Source organism: Ictalurus punctatus, chromosome 28, assembly GCF_001660625.3.
Source record: "Ictalurus punctatus breed USDA103 chromosome 28, Coco_2.0, whole genome shotgun sequence".
Lineage (NCBI taxonomy): Eukaryota > Metazoa > Chordata > Actinopteri > Siluriformes > Ictaluridae > Ictalurus > Ictalurus punctatus.
Genome location: NC_030443.2, coordinates 6908330 through 6927809, shown reverse-complemented (window position 1 = coordinate 6927809; position 19480 = coordinate 6908330). Strand labels below are relative to the sequence as shown.

Below are 19480 nucleotides of genomic sequence, written 5' to 3'. Positions count from 1 at the left end.
AAAACAACAACAACAAAAACAACTTCAGGCGTGCGCCACGATTTTTGACTGTGCTCCATAATTTTTGACTATGCTCCTAAATTTTTGTAATTAGGAGCACAACTGCTCCTAAAATAATTTTCTACTGTAGAGCCCTGTTAAGGCTAACATTCATACTAAAAGCCACAAAACTTCCATTTTGATTTCATAGGGACTTAAAATTTATATGTTAATATACAGACTAATACTAATATCATACCAATTGCTGTTTTGAGACAGTAATCATTAATGTTAGTTATTACTCATAGCTAACCTTAACCGGCTACCTTGTTGCTAAGTTACTTGCTATTGTCTGCTGTTGTTGCTGTGCTGTGATCTATAGTGTTTAGTAGAACTACACCAACAGCCACTCAGACTTGTAACTTTAAAAGTGCAGTTAACATAGCTTTTTATGAACTTCACAAACAGTAATGACATCATTACAACTTGCAAATTATTTTGTGTTCGAGTCATGTCAGAATTATCGGATTTACCAATTGAACGCACATGAATGCCACCACAAAGACCTAATTACAAGTGGGGAAACTCAAAATATTCTTTGAGCTCTGGGTTCCTGAGTTGGGGACATGTCAGAAACAAAATATGGTGGAATCAGAGGATGCAATGTCTGTACTTGATGGTAAATGTGTTGAAATAGATTGTTTACTTGTCTCAGAAGCTGATTTCAGTTATGATGTGTTTGCCATATGCAGTTATTGTCAGGCTTTTTTTTTTTTTTTTAAATTTACAATAAAACAAGAAAATTGCCTGCACAACATACGATAGCATTATACAATTTCCAGTCCATGCAGGATTTTTTGTGTGATTGTTGTGGCCCAAAATACTTGATTTTTAAAAATTTACGATGCACTTTGTAGAGGTTTTGTGCAAAGTGGAATTGGCAAAATTTAAATCGAACAAAATTGTTTTGCACTGTCTTTCGCAGTGATGTCTTTCCTGCGAATATTGCAGAGTTTGCTTGATTTTGCATTCATTTCGGCGACTGCAAAATCCTAGCGGGAATTTCAATATAATATCAAAGAATAAAGTTTACTGTGGCTTCATAAATTGATTAAAAATGCACATTCTTTGTTAATTTTCTAGAAGCAGATTTAAAAAAAAATAAAATAAATAAATAAAAATGTATTTTTATGTAGTTAATTAAGAGAAAGTACACCACCATCTTGCTCCAACCGAAGTGACTTGAATGCACCTGACGTCATAATTACGACTTCAATAATCATGAATACAAACTTTCCAGGAGAACTTGAACACACAGTTACCACTTGCAGGCTACCATGAACATTCCTTAGCTACACTTATATTTACATTTAGTTATTTGATGAATATTATTATAAATACTATACTATATAAATAAATACTCCTTACAAACCAGTTTCCTTTGTGTGTAGCTCCCAACTACTCACTACCACTTTTTTAAAACCACATTTTTTGTCTGCATTCGTCACAGAACTTATATTTTGTAAATACTGTATGTACATTGTTAGTTTGAGCTGCAATGACCAAAATTGTCTTCTAAACTCTCTACAAGAAATCACTTTCTTTATAGTTAATGCTTTTCTACTCTGTGGAGGGGGAAAATCGTCGTGCCTTTCTTCGTGTAACGTATTGATATGCAAATAACCACGACTACCGCATGAATATGCAAATGAGCCTGTGACGTCGTGCGGCACAGTAGAGCACGCATTAACTACTTTCCCCTGAAGAGAGTTTCAACACTGGCAACAACGGTCTCAATTCATCCAGCAGACAGACACACCTGAGCTAAACACAGCTACAGCGAGGCAAATGAGCTTAAAATAATCCGGTTTTTAAACGACTCCGTGTATTTATATGTATGTCGTTTATATATGTCGTTTCTTGCCTGGGGAAAGTCTGGGGGAGAAAACAAACAAACAATACACAAGTACAGCCATGAGATTTGTGTTGTTCTAAGCTCACAATACAAACGCGTTCAGACACACCATACAGCTTTTTTTTTGTCATTTTATTTTATTTATTTTTTTAAGTGTGTCTACTATTTATGACCTTTGATTAAGACCGTTTTTAATACACTTTAGCTCCATGAACAGTGAAGGTTTACTGGGTTGTGTAATATTGATAAACAAAGGTCAAAGCCAAGTACAGTTAGCTGAGCTAGCTAACGGTTCCCACAGTCAAACAGCACCAGAGACGCATCCTAGAAAGAAACGGTATGCAGACATTCATCTCTTTACCCTGTTCACTTCTTCTAGCTTCTCCCTCTGCTGCGCTTTCAATAATCCAAACGCCTTTCCACCTGGAAAATAAACACAAACCCTGTTTAAAAAATGTAATTGCTGTGCACTTGCTGCTGCGGTAATGAAGAGCAGAGCCATAATGCAGCATTCCAGACGAACCAGGCGCACTTGTGTGAAATACACAGAGAATTAGCGATAGTAAATAATAATAGAATAGATTAAATACATGTGTAATCATATCAGGACTCACCTTGTACATTCTGATTAGACGGCATGATGGACCAAGTACGTTACGGAGCTGAGAATCGGTGTAAGTCGTGTTCTCTCGTGAGGAGGCGGAGGAGAATAAATGCAAGTCGCAGGAGTTCAATGAGGGACGTCCGCCAATGAATCCTTCTTCCTTTTTTTTTTTTTTTAACGACTCCGTGTGTCGACTCGGGAGAATCGATTCTCAAACACGAGGTGATCAAAAATGTTTTGGCAGTGTTTTTGACGTATTTTTGACTTGTAGAACGCTGGTTGCTACAAAACAACAATCCAATATGTTTCAACATCAAAATTACGTTATGATGTTAACTGTAAACGGTATTTATTTATGAAATTATTGCTACCCGGAAAACCATTAGCTATATAGACAAAATTACTTATAAAAATAACAACTGTGTCATTTTTCAACATAGAGTCGATTTTAGCGCACATGACATTTCAAGACAAAATTCCCATTCTCGATTCATTTCATCAAGAATCGAATCTGTAAGTGACTCGGAATACTCATCGCTAACTGTTCAGCAAGAATCCGACTGAATGAATAAATTAAAGGAGAATCGATTTGTTTAAGTGATTCCTAATGCTCGTCGTTGGACCCCCGGCGCCATCGTGTGGCTAAAAAAGGAATCGCAAGAAACTCCTGGCTAAAAATCAAAACAAATTCCTAATTTGGGCAAAATTCCTCATGCATGAAGGGAAAGTATTTAGCATCGTACAAATGAACCATCTACTGCATGAATTGTAATATTTACATAAACGATTTTAGATTTTGATTACTTGAATTAGTTCAAGTAACAATTGGTGGTAAATTGTTGCCAAATAGGAATTTGGCAACAATTCTGGAAAGAAACATATAGGCAAAAATAACACAAAATGTATGAGATGGCTCTTTTAAATACCAGAGTTAAAGCACCTTTTTTCCCAGTTACATAAGAATAGTAGTTCTGTATTATTGCCTATTAAAATATTGGAGATAAATGAATTGTTTCCATATGGCAACATCATTCAGAAAAGGGTTAAGGTTTAATTTTGATCCATCCCAACTATCCTGCATATGGATTTGCTGTGTAGGGAAGCCTAATATGTAGGCCGCAATTCAATATTTCTATTTATCTACAGAAAAGGTGGAAATGCATTTCAGAAGCATAAGATATTCAAGAATGTATGCACTTATGATACGTTTAAATAGCATGTATTTAATCTCAAACTCTTTTGATGGGATCATTGTCATCCTGAAAGAGCTCACTCCCATCAGGAGAGAAATATTTCATCACAGAATAAAGATGAACAATCAGAAGAATTTTGACTTGCAGTGATCCTTCTCAAGTGACCCCAAACTACACGGCGTTACAGAGCCACTTGTTTTCCCTTTCCTTTTTCACCCATGTCTGTGTGTATTATTGCACCTATTCAAAAGTTATTTTGAGGGTTGCATTGTGTGACATCAGCACAGTTTACTGTATAACTCAAATCTAGAATGAGGGCAAAGAAAAGAAATACACATTCCACTTAAATGCAACAAAACTGAATTTTCATATGTTTTGCACAGAACACTGCCAGTGGAGCTCAAGCACATATCCATGGACCCATTGTGTGAAAATGCTATATTATATATATATATATATATATATATATATATATATATATATATATATATATATATATACATATACACACACATATATAAAATTAGAAACTGTAACAAAATGACAAAAATAATAAAGGCGTTCAACTTTTTATTGGACCTCAGCATGATTTATAACACAGGTAGCGATTCAAACGTGTATGGGTGTACTGTATGTACTATAATGTCAGAAACCAAACTTCTATTAGAGCTTGTACATGTAGCGACACAACGTGGTTATACATGGAACTGCATGAAGAATTCTCTTTGTGCACACCTCACTCCCACTCCCTCTACATCCAGCTAATATATTTAATAAAATATTTAAAAACGAGTATGCCAAATATATTGTTTATATTCCATTCCATTCCTTCTCTTTAGCTCCTCTCTGGGCATGTTTTAGGCAGACTCTGGGCAATATCAGTCAGGCTGTCCCGTTCTTCTTGAATGTCCTGCAGATTCTTTTCAAGCTCCGTCAGCTGTTTTTGTTGAGCCTCAGCGGCTCCAAGAAGTATCTGGAACTTCCTGTTCAGTGCTGGGCTCTCCACACTACCCCGGAGAACTCCGAGACGGGCTGCTGTCTCATTCAGCACGTGGTCGTACTTCTCCATGTCTGTATTCTTTCCTGCTCGGTGCGAGACGCAATTCGGAGGAAGGTTTTGCATTACAAAAGACAACAATGTGCAAGAAAAATTCATTCAGTACAGGAATATACAGAAAAGGAAAGGTTAGTGAAGGCAAGCCATAGAAAGGTAAAAACAAGAAATGCTGAATATAGAAGAGGAAAGTAAGAAGAAAATAAAAGAGGAGTAAAAGATTTTGGAATGTACCTATTTGATCAAGCAGCTCGGCTAGCATGTGTGTGAAACCCTCCAGCTGGCTCTTGGCTGACTCCATGCTACCCATCACTCCCTTTAAAGAAACATCAGTCTGTGGAGCATAAACGAGGAGCAAATTCATGAACGAGGGAAAAGATAGAAAGGGCTAAAAAGTCACACAGTAAAGTAGTGTCTTTAAATGCTGTTCTGATTTCGAATTAATAGCACTTTTACACCAAAGTCAATGCAAGATTTCAGTGGTTACAGTTATTCCTGAATCCCAGACCTGAGAACCTCATGCTCTGAGAAATTTTTATTTTCTCCAGACGAACGCACCTGATTCAGCTTATGTCTACACACACTCAGAGGTGGAGCATGGCACCTTATGTTGGAACCCACAATTTTTTTTTTTTACAGTTTTGATCAAGAACTTTGGAACATGTGACTGATAGGCGTTTCTTGTTACCCAGGTGTGCCCTGTTAAAAGATTGTTTAAATAATGAATAACTCTGAATGTCTACTCTTGGTTTGGGCCCTAGGCTTGCAAGAAGACTGCATTTGTTGTTAAAAAGGATAAATCAACATGAAGACCAGAGAGCTGTCTATGGGAGAAAAGCAAGCTGTTTTGAAGCTGAAAAAAGTCAGTTAAAATCCCTTACTCACTGTCCAGCAAGGTTTAAAATATTGATACCATAAATATTGAACCCATCATCCTGTAATATGGGGGAAACACAACTGACAGAAAAAAAATGATATATAACCAGTGAAAGTTGAGTTGAACAGACATCCTACATGCTTGACTTGATTTGACGTCCACTTTTTTCCAGGTTAAGCTCATTGGTTGGGATTAATGAGCATAATCTGAAAATGTATTAATCTGGGCAAATCTTGTAGTGTGTGGAAGTTCCAGGACAGAAAACAAAATACCCAGCGAATCCTTTTCAACATTGGTTAGGATTGTATAAACATATTTACAGTATCTCACAAAAGTGAGTACACCCCTCACATTTTTGTAAATATTTGATTATATCTTTTTATGTGACAACACTGAAGAAATGACACTTTGCTACAATGTAAAGTAATGAGTGTACAGCTTGTGCAACAGTGTAAATTTGCTGTCCCCTCAAAATAACTCAACACACAGTCAGTAATGTCTAAACCACTGGCAACAAAAGTGAGTACACCCCTAAGTGAAAATGTCCAAAGTGGGCCCAAAGTGTCAATATTTTGTGTGGCCACCATTATTTTCCAGCACTGCCTTAACCCTCTTGGGCATGGAGTTCACCAGAGCTTCACAGGTTGCCACTGGAGTCCTCTTCCACTCCTCCATAATGACATCACGGACCTGGTGGATGTTAGAGACATTGTGCTCCTCCACCTTCCATTTGAGGATGCCCCACAGATGCTCAATAGGGTTTAGTCCATCACCTTCACCCTCAGCTTCTTTAGCAAGGCAGTGGTCATCTTGGAGGTGTGTTTGGAGTCGTTATCATGCTGGAATACTGCCCTGCGGCCCAGTCTCCAAAGGGAGGGGATCATGCTCTACTTCAGTGTTTCACAGTACATGTTGGCATTCATGGTTCCCTCAATGAACTGTAGCTCCCCAGTGCCGGCAGCACTCATGCAGCCCCAGACCATGACAGTCCCACCACCATGCCTGACTGTAGGCAAGACACACTTGTGTTTGTACTCCTAACCTGTTTGCCGCCAAACACGCTTGACACCATCTGAACCAAATAAGATTACCTTGGTCTCATAATGCATGTCCTTAGTCTGCTTGTCTTCAGCAAACTGTTTGCGGACTTTCTTGTGCATCATCTTTAGAAGAGGCTTCCTTCTGGGACGACAGCCATGCAGACCAATTTGATGCAGTGTGCAGCGTATGGTCTGAGCACTGACAGGCTGACCCCCCCACCCCTTCAACCTCTGCAGCAATGCTGGCAGCACTCATACGTCTATTCATTGAGGGAACCATGAATGCCAACATGTACTGTGACATACTGAAGCAGAGCATGATCAGTATGCAGTATTCCAGCATGATAATTACCCCAAACACACCTCCAAGACGACCACTGCCTTGCTAAAGAAGCTGAGGGTGAAGGTGATGGACTGGCCAAGCATGTCTCCAGACCTAAACCCTATTGAGCATCTGTGGGGATCCTCAAATGGAAGGTGGAGGAGCACAAGGTCTCTAACATCCACCAGCTCCGTGATGTCGTCATGGAGGAATGGAAGAGGACTCCAATGGCAACCTGTGAAGATCTGGTGAACTCCATGCCCAAGAGGGTTAAGGCAGTGCTGGAAAATAATGGTGGCCACACAAAATATTGACACTTTGGGCCCAATTTGGACATTTTCACTTAGGGTGTACTCACTTTTGTTGCCAGTGGTTTAGACATTAATGGCTGTGTTGAGTTATTTTGAGGGGACAGCAAATTTACACTGTTACACAAGCTGTACACTCACTACTTTACATTGTAGCAAAGTGTCATTTCTTCAGTGTTGTCACATGAAAAGATATAATCAAATATTTACAAAAATGTGAGGGGTGTACTCACTTTTGTGAGATACTGTATACCACAGCACTGTTGAATTCTTGAACGGATTGGTCAGAAGGTGTTCATTGATGTTCAATAAAAGCTATACTTAATATTATTAATATTATCATTTCTATAGCAACAGCTCATTCACAGAGATTTATAAGGTGGACACTTCACATAATCTATGTCTTATTATAAGTGGATTTAAAATGTGTTTTATTAGCTTTAACAAAGAAAAACTTGATATAGTTGAATGAAGTTCATGCTTGATATAGAGTAAAGCTTTCTATAAGGAAATTTTTATGTAACATTAATGGAAATAATAGTCTCCAGTGGCAGCACTTGTCTTATTGAGAGAGAGAGAGAGAGAGAGAGAGAGAGAGAGAGAGAGAGAGAGAGAGAGAGAGAGAGAGAGAGGCTGGTGAGGGAACAACTGTTTATAACTGCTACAGTGGTACTTGAAAGTTTGTGAACCCTTTAGAATTTTCTATATACCTGCATAGATATGACCTACTGTAAAACATCAGACAAATCCTAAAACTAGATAAAGAGAACCCAAATTAAAAAATGAGTTAAAAATATTATACTTGGTCATTTATTTATTGAGGAAAATGATCCAATATTACATATCTGTGAGTGGCAAAAGTATGTTGTCATGAAATCAGTAAGGGAACTCTGAACTACAGTTCCCAACAGCCACTGATTCATTGTCACATGACCACCTGCACCTGATTCATGTTCCTGGTAATTAGCACTCTTGTATATAGTCACAGTTTGCAATGCACTCTTTGTCTCATGTTATCGTCTCACTATACCTTTGTCTATGCTGCCGTATTTTGTCTTTGCCACAGTGTTTTGTTTCCTAGTTGTAGAGTGTTTCGCATGTTTGTTATTAAATGTTTAAGAATCTGCACTTGCTTCTGTCTGTACTTTGAAGCGTAACATATGTGAGGATTAGCAGTTAAATTGATGGTGAAATTAGTGTTAGGTGTATTCATTCAATCGGATGACTGTTTCAAAGAACAGGGATCTATTAAACTCTGATCTTGCGCAGCAAGGTGTACATCCCCTGCAGTGGAAAGCCCCAGATGCTCAGGTTACTTTGCTGGCTGTGTTGCAAGGCGTCGCTCCTTGGCGGCGGGGACGGGGTATATGGCGCGAGGGACGACGCGGCGCGCAGCTCGGCCTTGCATTGAGAAATGTCCTCCGCGAGCTGTTTGCTCAACTCCAGGGACGAACAGAGGAGCGCTCAAATCCTGGCCTCTTCGGCGGCGCTCATGGCGACCTGCTGCTTCCGCATTTTGGCGCAGTATTCTGTTACGGAACGAGACTGGAGGCGGATGCAGGTCACAGTCTTTATTACTTAAACCAGAAACAAATAAACAGGTAAACAAACACAGGGAGCGCGGTCTCTACGAACTATACTCACTCTGGTCCCCTAGCTACGACCGCTAGCATGCTACACCTTAGCACATACCGGTATACTTCCTTCACTTGACGAACTAACCAACTATAATACTGCGCGATGTGCGCAGTCACACGGGGGTTTAACTAACAAACCTAATTAACTCAAAACATGGGCACCTGTGGCAGAGACATAAACTTAACTCAGTGTCCAAGCGGGAAGTGAACGAAAACAAAAGAGTCATGTGACCAGTCAGCGGCCGTACCGCAGTGCCCTCTGCTGGCCGTGGCGTAACACATTTAGATGCAGTTATTGCTGCACAACGGGGTCACACCAGATACTGAAATGAAAGGTTCACATACTTTTTGCCACTCACAAATATGTAATATTGGATCATTTTCCTCAATAAATAAATGACCAAGTATATTATTTTTTTGGTCTCATTTGTTTAATTGTGTTCTTTTTGTCTATTTTAGTACTTGTTTCAGGTCATATTTATGCATAAATGTAGAAAATTCTAAAGGGTTCACAAACTTTCAAGAACCACTTTATAACCTAATTAGTAATATGAACTAACTACTTTCATGGACATGCCACAGCATTAAACATAACTATGAACTGATAAAAAGTTAGTTTACCTCATCTTTTACATCTTCTGCCACCTGAGCAGCTAAATTCTCTTGCTCTGTCAGCTGATGAATGGCTGCATTCACGTCTGTCTTCAGCTGAGCAGACTCCTTCCTCATCTGCTTTCCTCGGGACAAAGATGCCTTAGCATCCTAAAAGCAATTAGTATATGGATTTAGCTTCCTTTGCTTTATCCAAAATGGCAAAGAAATGGGACTGCCTTTACAGGTATAATCTTAAATACACGTTACTAACAGGCTTGGGGGAGTAATGGAATACATGTAATGGGGTTACATAATCAGGATACCATAAACTGGTAAATGTAATCCTTTACAGTTACATAGAAAAAACCCAAAGTAATCAGATTACAAGTACATTTAGTAAAAAATACAATGGGGATACTATCAGGCTTAAATTTTTATTTTTCATTTAAAACAAAAGAAATTAATCTTTTGCAGGGCTCCAAGCTGGGCCTAAAATGGTTACCAAACATTGGCGAACAAAAATATAAATTTTGCGAATTATATTTTTGCTGAGATCACCACTGGCGACAATATAAATTTACACGTTATGATTTCAAAATTTGCATGTAATGTCTTTTTAATTTGTGTGTTCTGTGAGGAGTAGCCTATCACATAATTTGTTGTGTTGACGTAATAAAATGAGACACTGTGCATGAAAGTTTCAGTGGGGGCAAAAAAAGCAATTTTACTGAGCTCAAATTCATCTAGAGCACCAAAATATGCACGGGGAAAGTGAGGATCAGCTTTCCGTGTGAGAAAGACGTTGAAAATATCTAACTTTTTCAAACAATCTTCATCTCCACTGAGCACCAATGCTGATGACACACCTGTTAATAAAAAAAGCAGGCTCTAGTTGTGCCACCATGAAAGAGAGAGAGAAAACGACAGAGACCCAGAGGATCATCTTTCCATGTCAATCAATGAAATCCCAAGAAAAGTGCAGACATTTTAAGACTTCTTTGACTCAAGAGTTTGCATGGCTGAGGAATGATCATCGCACAAAGAAAATGCTTTGTGACTTTTTTCCAAACTAGGCAGAGAAATTGTGGGGAAAGAAAGAGACTGTGAGAAAACAGGACAATAGTCAAAAGCATATAAAAAGCTCCTGACTATGTAATTGCAGTGTGCTCCACAAAAACACCACTAGCACAAGCAGTGTCTTGTGCACATGAACTACATGACGAGACCGAATGGAAGGAACTAAAAATAAAATTCAACACAGACTATATGACTGCATGTGAAGAGCTGCCTTTCACCAAATTTACTTCTCAGATATTACTAATGAAGACAAATTGACTGCATGTGTGCAAGACGTATGACAACAACACAGCACGTGCTTTGAGCAGAATGCATCTAGTTGAGATATTGCTTGTCCTTCCCACTTTGGCTGCTCAGTATGAATGTGGATTTTCAGCTCAAAACAGGATAAAATCAAAAGTATGCAATTCAACCTTGGAAAACTTGGTCAGGATCAGCACAGAGGACCCATCACTTGAACAATTTGATCCTGAACCATCTGTCAAACGCTTGCTTTCTGCAAAACAGAGGAGGAGACCAAACTACACTCAATGGCCAAGTGATGCTGACATAATTACGGTCAGTGACACTGGCTCATTTTCTGTGTAAAGAACAAGTCTTTGTGACTGTATATAGTTCTCAAGTTGGAAAAAACATTCACTTCTCACTTTAAGTGAACTTGGAAGAAAATGCTGATGCCGTAAAAGGCGGCCAGACATACACATGACAGGATGAATGAAAGTAACTGTTTTAAAAAAAAAAATAATGCAAGTTCATTCTTCTGTGGCACTTAGAAAAATCATTTGAGGCCTGTTTTTTTTTTTTTTTTTCCTTATAGGAGCCAGTGGCTCCTTAATAGATTTTGTGTCTGGAGCCCTGCTTTTGACATAACACAATATAGATAGCTGCATGATTATAGTTCTGGTTCTCTATGGCCAGTTGTGACACACAAGAGCAACAAAAGTATTTATTTTATTAAAACAAATCCAAACATTGAACATGTTTTTAAGTTCTAAATAAAAGTATATTAGATCATATTGCTTTACTCTTGACTTTATTTACATTTGTGACCTTGAAGTAATCCAAAAGTAATCAGATTATTTCACTTTCATATTGTGATACTTGGTTACTGATTAAATTTTTTATGAAGTAATTTGTGATTGTAATGGAATACATTTTTAATGTTACCCTCCCAACCCTGGTTACTAATACCATCAATTGAAATATCTTCAAGACACATATCAAATCATCTTAACCTATTACTACTCAATATTTCAAATGATCAGATGACTAAAAACCTACTGAGGCTTAATTTATGTTTTTCTCTTGTCATCTTTCCATTCATCAAAAGTTCACTTCCTCAAACGAGTATTGAAACTTTGGTCACATCGCAGCCTTTAAGATGTTTGTACACTTGACAAGAAATTATTTTGGGACCTTCCCGTTTGTGTGAGACACCATTTCCAATTTACCTTAGCTACGGAATTAGCTGTCTTCTGAGCCTGGGTTGCTGTGTCTCTTGCTTGTGTCGCATTCTCCAGAGCAGGTGTGAGCACTCTCTCAGCATGTCTCACCTTCTTCTTCACCTCCATCAGGATCTTCTCCCCCACAATGCCGTCTTGCTTCAGAGCTGCCCGGGTCTGAGTGCGCACAACAGGCCACTCCTTCTCTAAGCCTGTTGTAGAGGACAGAATCACACTCCATACAATTTGTGTTTATTTTATTTTAATTGATTTTATTCTTAGCTATGTTCTCATATGCACTGTAGTTTCTAGTCTGCATTTAAGGAATAAAACATCATGGAGCGCTCTGTTATAGGAAAATAATCATCGCTGTGATGCGGCCCAATGCAAAGTTGTTCCTGGCTGTTACAAGGTGAATAAGAGCATGTATGAGTGCATTATGTGAGCAGACACTTATTTATTTTTTTTGGAAGGACTCTCCAGTGTTAGGGGTAAAGCTGTAACTTTTCCAGCATGCAAATTCTTTAGCATGGAGTGATTTAAAGTTTCTTGGCTGGTGAGTGAGTGACTGTTTATGTTGTAGTTACTATAATGTAAGCGATAACAGGAACTAGTCTGCTTTGCATTAACTTTATGAAACTATAAAGGGATAAAATGTATGACGTGTCATTCTTTACAAAATTAAAAAATTGGTAGAGTTGACTGTGATATAAGAAAATAAAACCAGCTGTTATTAAGAGAAAAGAAAACTGCTTCAGGGTGGTAACAGTAACTCTGCTTCACGCTGGGCTGCAACACACTGTCACGGATCAGAGTTGGGGCGGATGCAAGTGCAGAGAGAATTTTAATAAAGTGCTATACAAGAATACATAAACTAGGATGAAGAACAAGATTAGCATGGTAATATTACAACTTGGCATGAACACAATAACAAACAATAACAAATATGATCTGTCCTAGACTTCTCAGTTGCATTTTGATATACTCTACATTCTACCCTGCATCTGCACTTCTATCTCAGTTGCCTTCACATACCGTACTACTGTATTTATCCTGCAGTTTTTCTTTATTTATAAATATATTCATATTGTGCTACAGTCCTCTCTGAAAGCATTGGAACAGCAAGGTCAATTCTATTGTTTTCACTATACATTGGAGACATTTGGGTTTGAAATCAAAACATGAATTACCCATAGATAGGAATTTCAGCTTTCATTTCCTCATATTTACATCTAGATTTGTTTTAAAAAAAAAATTGCCACGTTTGGTGGCAGACCGCCCAATTTTTAGGCAAGCTAAAGTATAGGAACAGATTGTCTTAAAGCAAATTAAAATAAATAACACTTAATATTTGGTTGCATATTTTTTGCATATATGCAAAATAACTGCATTGTCTTGCTGCATGATGAAGTTCGTCCCAATTAGATTGGATGCATTTCTCTCTACATTGGAAGACAGATTGTTTCTGTACACTTCTGAATTCATTCTGCTGCTACCATCATCAGTTACATCATCAATAAAGAATAATGAATAATAAAGAATAATGAGCACATTCCAGAAGCAGCCATGCAAGCCCAAGCCATGACACTACCACCATGCTTGACTGATGAGCTTCTATGTATTGGATCATAAGCAGATCCATTCTTTCTCCACAATTTGGCCTTTCCATCATTTTAGCAGAGGTTAATCTTTGTTCTAGAACTTTTGTGGCTCGTCTCTGTACTTCTTTGAGAATTCCAATCTGTCTTTCTGATTCTTTACTGCTGATGAGTGGTTTGCATATTGTGGTATGGCCTCTATATTTCTGCACTTGGAAGTCTTGAACAGTGGATTGTGTTACCTTCACCCCTGCCCTGTGGAGGTTGTTGGTGGTGACACTAACTGTTGTTTTTGGACTTTTCTTCACAGCTCTCACAATCTTTCTGTCATCAGGTTTTTGGCCAACTTGTTCCATGTCTGGTTGTTAGTACAACAGTGGGTTCTTTTTTTTCCTTTCCAAAATGTTGTACTGGCTATGTGCAATGCTTCTGGAACGGCTCTGATAGATTTTCCTTCTTTTCTCAGTTTTAAAATGGCTTGCTTTTCTCCCATAGCAGCTCTTTAGTCTTCATGTCGGTTTATCCATATTTTTTTTTTTTTTTTTTTTTAGCATCAGGTGAAACCTAGGGCTCAAACCAAGAGTAGAAATTCAGAGCTATTAATTATTCAAACAATCAATTTAATTGGGCACACCTGGGTGGGTTCAAAGAAAAGGTGCCATGTTCTAAGTTGTTTAACACATCTAGATGTAAATATGAGGAAATAAAATCTGAAATTCTGATTGATCATTTCTTATTCATCTGATTCCATCTTGATCCAAAACCAACATGTAAAAGTCTTCAATGTATAGCGAAAACAATAGAATTGGCACTGCTGTTCCAATACTTTCAAAGGGGACTGTATCTTTTTATTATCAATTGTAGAACCTTTTGTTCTTTTCTCAACAGAATGTAGCAATTTCTATTTTACTTATATTCCAATACTTTGGAATCCATCATTGTTTTATCCCCTCTACCTCTGCTGCAGCTCTTATTCTAGTCTATTATCTCTATAGTGTATTCTTATCAACTCTACGATAATGTAGTTGCTGTTCTGTTTTTATAAAAATCTATTTGAGTCTAGTCTTTCTATTCTATTTTTATTATTTTATCTAATTTCAAAGCTGCAGTTCTTTATTTTATTATATACTCCATTCTAGAAGCCCTGCTTGCACAGACTATTGAGCATTATGCTAAAAAAAAAAAAAAAAAACATATTAAGAATGTGTCGTAATGGATTGAAGACTTTATGTTTAAAAGCTTTACCTTCTATATGTCTATGGAGAGAGAATGCCTCTGATTCTATCTTCTTTCCTTCCACTATTGAAGAAAGGGATGTCTCTCTGAGCACTTTGGCAAGTGCTGTCAGCTTTACAGAGACAGATGATATGTTATGATATTGAGAAAGGAACAAGAGACACAATGTCAACAAGGAAGCACAGGAATGACAAAGATATACACACACACACACACACACACACACACACACACACACATATATATATATATATATATATATATATATATATAATATATAAGACTGAGCTGTTAGACACTTTCATTTTTGTTATGGATATTATTTCCTTTTATATAATTCATAATATAATTTTATGTTACATAATATTATATAGTAGTATAATCAGTATAATTGCTGATTTCAGTCCTAACACAAATACCCATTTAATATTTGGATAAGCTAAAACAGTTTGTCTCCAAGATGGCTGCACATATATCATATATATATATATATATATATATATATATATATATATATATATATATATATATATATATATATATATATATATATATATGTATGTATGTATGTATGTATGTATAAAGCTAGTAAATTACACATTTCTGGGTTTATTTACAAGCTACACATCATCAGTCATAGGACTAAACAATACACTTCAGAAAAATAACAGCTGTCTCCTGATCTGCTCTTATGTAAAATTTAGTAAGAATTATAACTATTGTAATGATGAATAATACATATGCAAAAGTGCAAAATAAATAAACAAATAAATCATACAAAGGGCCCACTATGAAGAAATGTCAGCGAAAAATAAATAAAATTTTTCTATTTACAATTACAAACAAGAAGTTATTAAGACATTCCTTAAGTATTGATTAATTTATTTCTTTATGTCTTATTTATTAAAAGCAGTTGCACAGAAGACCGTACTAATATGAGGTGTTATATATTCAATGTTTGGGACCTACAGGTCCATGTACAATATGTGTTACCATTTGAATGAAATATAGAATGTGTCAATTTTCAATTTCAAGGTACGTATAAAAGTAAAAAGAGTGAACATAAACAATCGAGCACCATTTGACATTACTACAAAGTGTATTTCTTTTCTGAACTCACCTTCTGGAACTCTTCAGTGATGTTTAGATTGTTGTGTGCAATTTCCAGCCGTGGTTCTAACTCCTCTCTGGTCTTATTGAGCAATTGTTTCTTGGACTGGATCAGCAGATCCAACTCGGCCGTCCTGTTGGCCAGGTCTAGACTCTGAAATCAGAGTGGTTGTAGTTTCATTCTTAAAATCTATAGCCTCCTTCTTTATGACACTGTTAACCAGAGTTATATTTGCCATACAGTTGTGGAACCTACTGTGAAGTAGGTGAGCTTAATGAGCTTAAAATAGTCTGGTTTTTAAAATGACTCAGTGTATTTATATTTTATATACGGTGCATCTGGAAAGTATTCATAGCGCTTCACTTTTTCCACATTTTGTTATGTTACAGCCTTATTACAAAATGGATTAAATTAATTATTTTCCTCAAAATTCTATAAACAATACCCTATAATGACAACGTGAAAGAAGTTTGTTTGAAATCTTTGCAAATTTATTAAAAATAAAAAACAAAAAAGCACAGGTACATAAGTATTCACAGCCTTTGCTCAATGCTTTGTTGAAGCACCTTTGGCACCAATTACAGCCTCAAGTCTTTTTGAGTATGATGCTACAAGCTTGGCACACCTATTTTTGGGTAGTTTCTCCCATTCTTCTTTGCAGGACCTCTCAAGCTCCATCAGGTTGGATGGGGAGCGTCGGTGTACAGCCATTTTCAGATCTCTCCAGAGACGTTCAATCGGGTTCAAGTCTGCGCTCTGGTTGGGCCACTCAAAGACATTCACAGAGTTGTCCTGTAGCCACTCCTTTGTTATCTTGGCTGTGTGCTTAGGGTCATTGTCCTGTTGGAAGATGAACCTTCGCCCCAGTCTGAGGTCCGAAGTGCTCTGGAGCAGGTTTTCATCAAGGATGTCTCTGTACATTGCTGCATTCATCTTTCCCTCGACCCGGTCTCCCAGTTTCTGCTGCTGAAAAACATCCCCATAGCATGATGCTGCCACCACCATGCTTCACTGTAGGGATGGTATTGGCCAGGTGATGACTGGTGCCTGGTTTCCTCCAGACATGACGCTTGCCATTCAGGCCAAAGAGTTCAATCTTTGTCTCATCAGACTAGAGAATTTTGTTTCTCATGGTCTGACAGTTCTTCAGGTGACTTTTGGCAAACTCCAGGCAGGCTGTCATGTTCCTTTTACTGAGGAGTGGCTTCCGTCTGGCCACTCTACCATACAGGCCTGATTTATGGAGTGCTGCAGAGATGGTTGTTCTTCTGGAAGGTTCTCCTCTCTCCACAGGTGGACACGAGTCAAGTTGTAGAAACATCTCAAGGATGATCAGTGGAAACAGGATGCACCTGAGCTCAATTTTGAGTCATGGCAAAGGCTGTGATTACTTATGTACATGTGATTTATTTATTTTATTTTATTTTATTTTTAATAAATTTGCAAAGATTTCAAACAAACTTCTTTCACGTTGTCATTATAGGGTATAGTTTGTAGAATTTTGCGGAAAATAATGAATTTAATAAATTTTGGAATAAGGCTGTAACATAACAAAATGTGGAAAAAGCGCTGTGAATACTTTCCGGATGAACTAACTAACTAACTAACTAACTATATACAGTATCTCACAAAAGTGAATACACCCCTCACATTTTTGTAAATATTTGATTATATCTTTTAATGTGACAACACTGAAGAAATGACACTTTGCTACAATGTAAAATAGTGAGTGTACAGCTTGTATAACAGTGTACATTTGCTGTCCCCTCAAAATAACTCAACACACATCCATTAATGTCTAAACAACAAAAGTGAGTACACCCTAAGTGAAAATGTCCAAATTGGGCCCAAAGTGTCAATATTTTGTGTGGCCACCATTATTTTCCACCATTGCCTTAACCCTCTGGGGCATGGAGTTCACCAGAGCTTCACAGGTTGCCACTGGAGTCCTCTTCCACTCCTCCATGATGACATAGCAGAGCTGGTGGATGTTAGAGACCTTGTGCTCCTCCACTTTCCGTTTGAGGATGCCCCACAGATGCTCAATAGGGTTTTGGTCTGGAGACATGCTTGGCGAGTCCATCACCTTCACCTTTTTTAGCAAGGCAGTGGTCGTCTTGGAGGTGTGTTTGGGGTCGTTATTATGCTGGAATACTGCATACTGATCATGCTCTGCTTCAGTATGTCACAGTACATGTTGGCATTCATGGTTCCCTCAATGAACTGTAGTTCCCCAGTGCCGGCAGCACTCATGCAGCCCCAGACCATGACACTCCCACCGCCATGCTTGACTGAGGGCAAGACACACTTGTCTTTGTACTCCTCACCTGGTTGCTGCCACACACTCTTGACACTATCTAAACCAAATAAGTTTATCTTGGTCTCATCAGACCAAAGGAGATGGTTCCAGTAATCCATGTCCTTAGTCTGCTTGTCTTCAGCAAACTGTTTGCGGGCTTTCTTGTGTATCATCTTTAGAAGAGGCTTCCTTCTGTGACGACAGCCATGCAGACCAATTTGATGTAGTGTGCAGCGTATGGTCTGAGCACTGACAGGCTGACCCCCCACCCCTTCAACCTCTGCAGCAATGCTGGCAGCACTCATATGTCTATTTCCCAAAGACAACCTCTGGATATGACGCTGAGCATGTGTACTCAAGTTCTTTGGTCGACCATGGCGAGGCCTGTTCTGAGTGGAACCTGCCCTGTTAAACCGCTGTATGGTCTTGGCCACCGTGCTGCAGCTCAGTGTCAGGGTCTTGGCAATCTTCTTATAGCCTAGGCCATCTTTATGTAGAGCAACATTCTTTTTTTCAGATCCTCAGAGAGTTCTTTGGCATAAGGTGCCATGTTGAACTTCCAGTGACCAGTATGAGGGAGTGTGAGAGCGATGACACCAAATTTAACACACCTGTTCCCCATTCACACCTGAGACCTTGTAACACTAACAAGTCACATGACACTGGGGAGGGAAAATGGCTAATTGGGCCCAATTTGGACATTTTCACTTAGGGGTGTACTCACTTTTGTTGCCGGCGGTTTAGACATGAATGGCTGTGTGCTGAGTTATTTTGAGGGGACAGAAAATTTACACAGTTACACAAGCTGTACACTCACTACTTTACATTGTAGCAAAGTGTCACTTCTTCAGTGTTGTCACATGAAAAGATATAATCAAACAGCTACAAAAATGTGAAGGGTGTACTCACTCTTGTGAGATACTGTGTGTGTGTGTATATATATATATATATATATATATATATATATATATATATATATATATATATATATATATGTTGCTCTAATTCTCTTGTTTTCCACTTTATATTCCTGGAGGAAAAATCTTTATTTTGCTTTTCCAGCATCTTCCACAGTAAATAGGTCAATCTTTTCACACTAAGGACAATTGGGGGACTCATATACAACTATTACATAAGTTGCAAACATTCACTGATGCTCAAGAAGTAAACTTTTGAAAAGGATGATTGGTATTT

At 38.0% G+C, this 19480-nt stretch overlaps 2 protein-coding genes across 3 annotated transcripts in view; both read right to left on the bottom strand.

Moving 5' to 3' along the window:
• Positions 1–2666, bottom strand: part of aif1l (allograft inflammatory factor 1-like) — a 28316-nt gene extending 25650 nt beyond the window's left edge. The window contains exons 1-2 of the mRNA XM_017460602.3: positions 2509–2666; positions 2256–2317 (exon numbers count right to left, since the gene is read on the bottom strand). Of these exons, the coding sequence (XP_017316091.1) occupies positions 2256–2317; positions 2509–2533 (87 nt within the window). The 5' untranslated portion in view covers positions 2534–2666. The remainder of the gene's footprint in view (positions 1–2255; positions 2318–2508) is intronic.
• Positions 2667–4248: 1582 nt separating this feature from the next.
• The window catches only part of lamc3 (laminin, gamma 3), a 169843-nt gene continuing 154611 nt past the window's right edge, over positions 4249–19480 (bottom strand). For both annotated transcript variants that reach the window (XM_017460411.2, XM_017460410.2), the window contains 6 exons: positions 15997–16140; positions 14886–14988; positions 12052–12254; positions 9551–9691; positions 4980–5079; positions 4249–4774 (listed from right to left, as the gene is read on the bottom strand). In XM_017460411.2, coding sequence (XP_017315900.1) covers positions 4527–4774; positions 4980–5079; positions 9551–9691; positions 12052–12254; positions 14886–14988; positions 15997–16140 — 939 coding nt within the window. In that variant the 3' untranslated portion in view covers positions 4249–4526. The remainder of the gene's footprint in view (positions 4775–4979; positions 5080–9550; positions 9692–12051; positions 12255–14885; positions 14989–15996; positions 16141–19480) is intronic.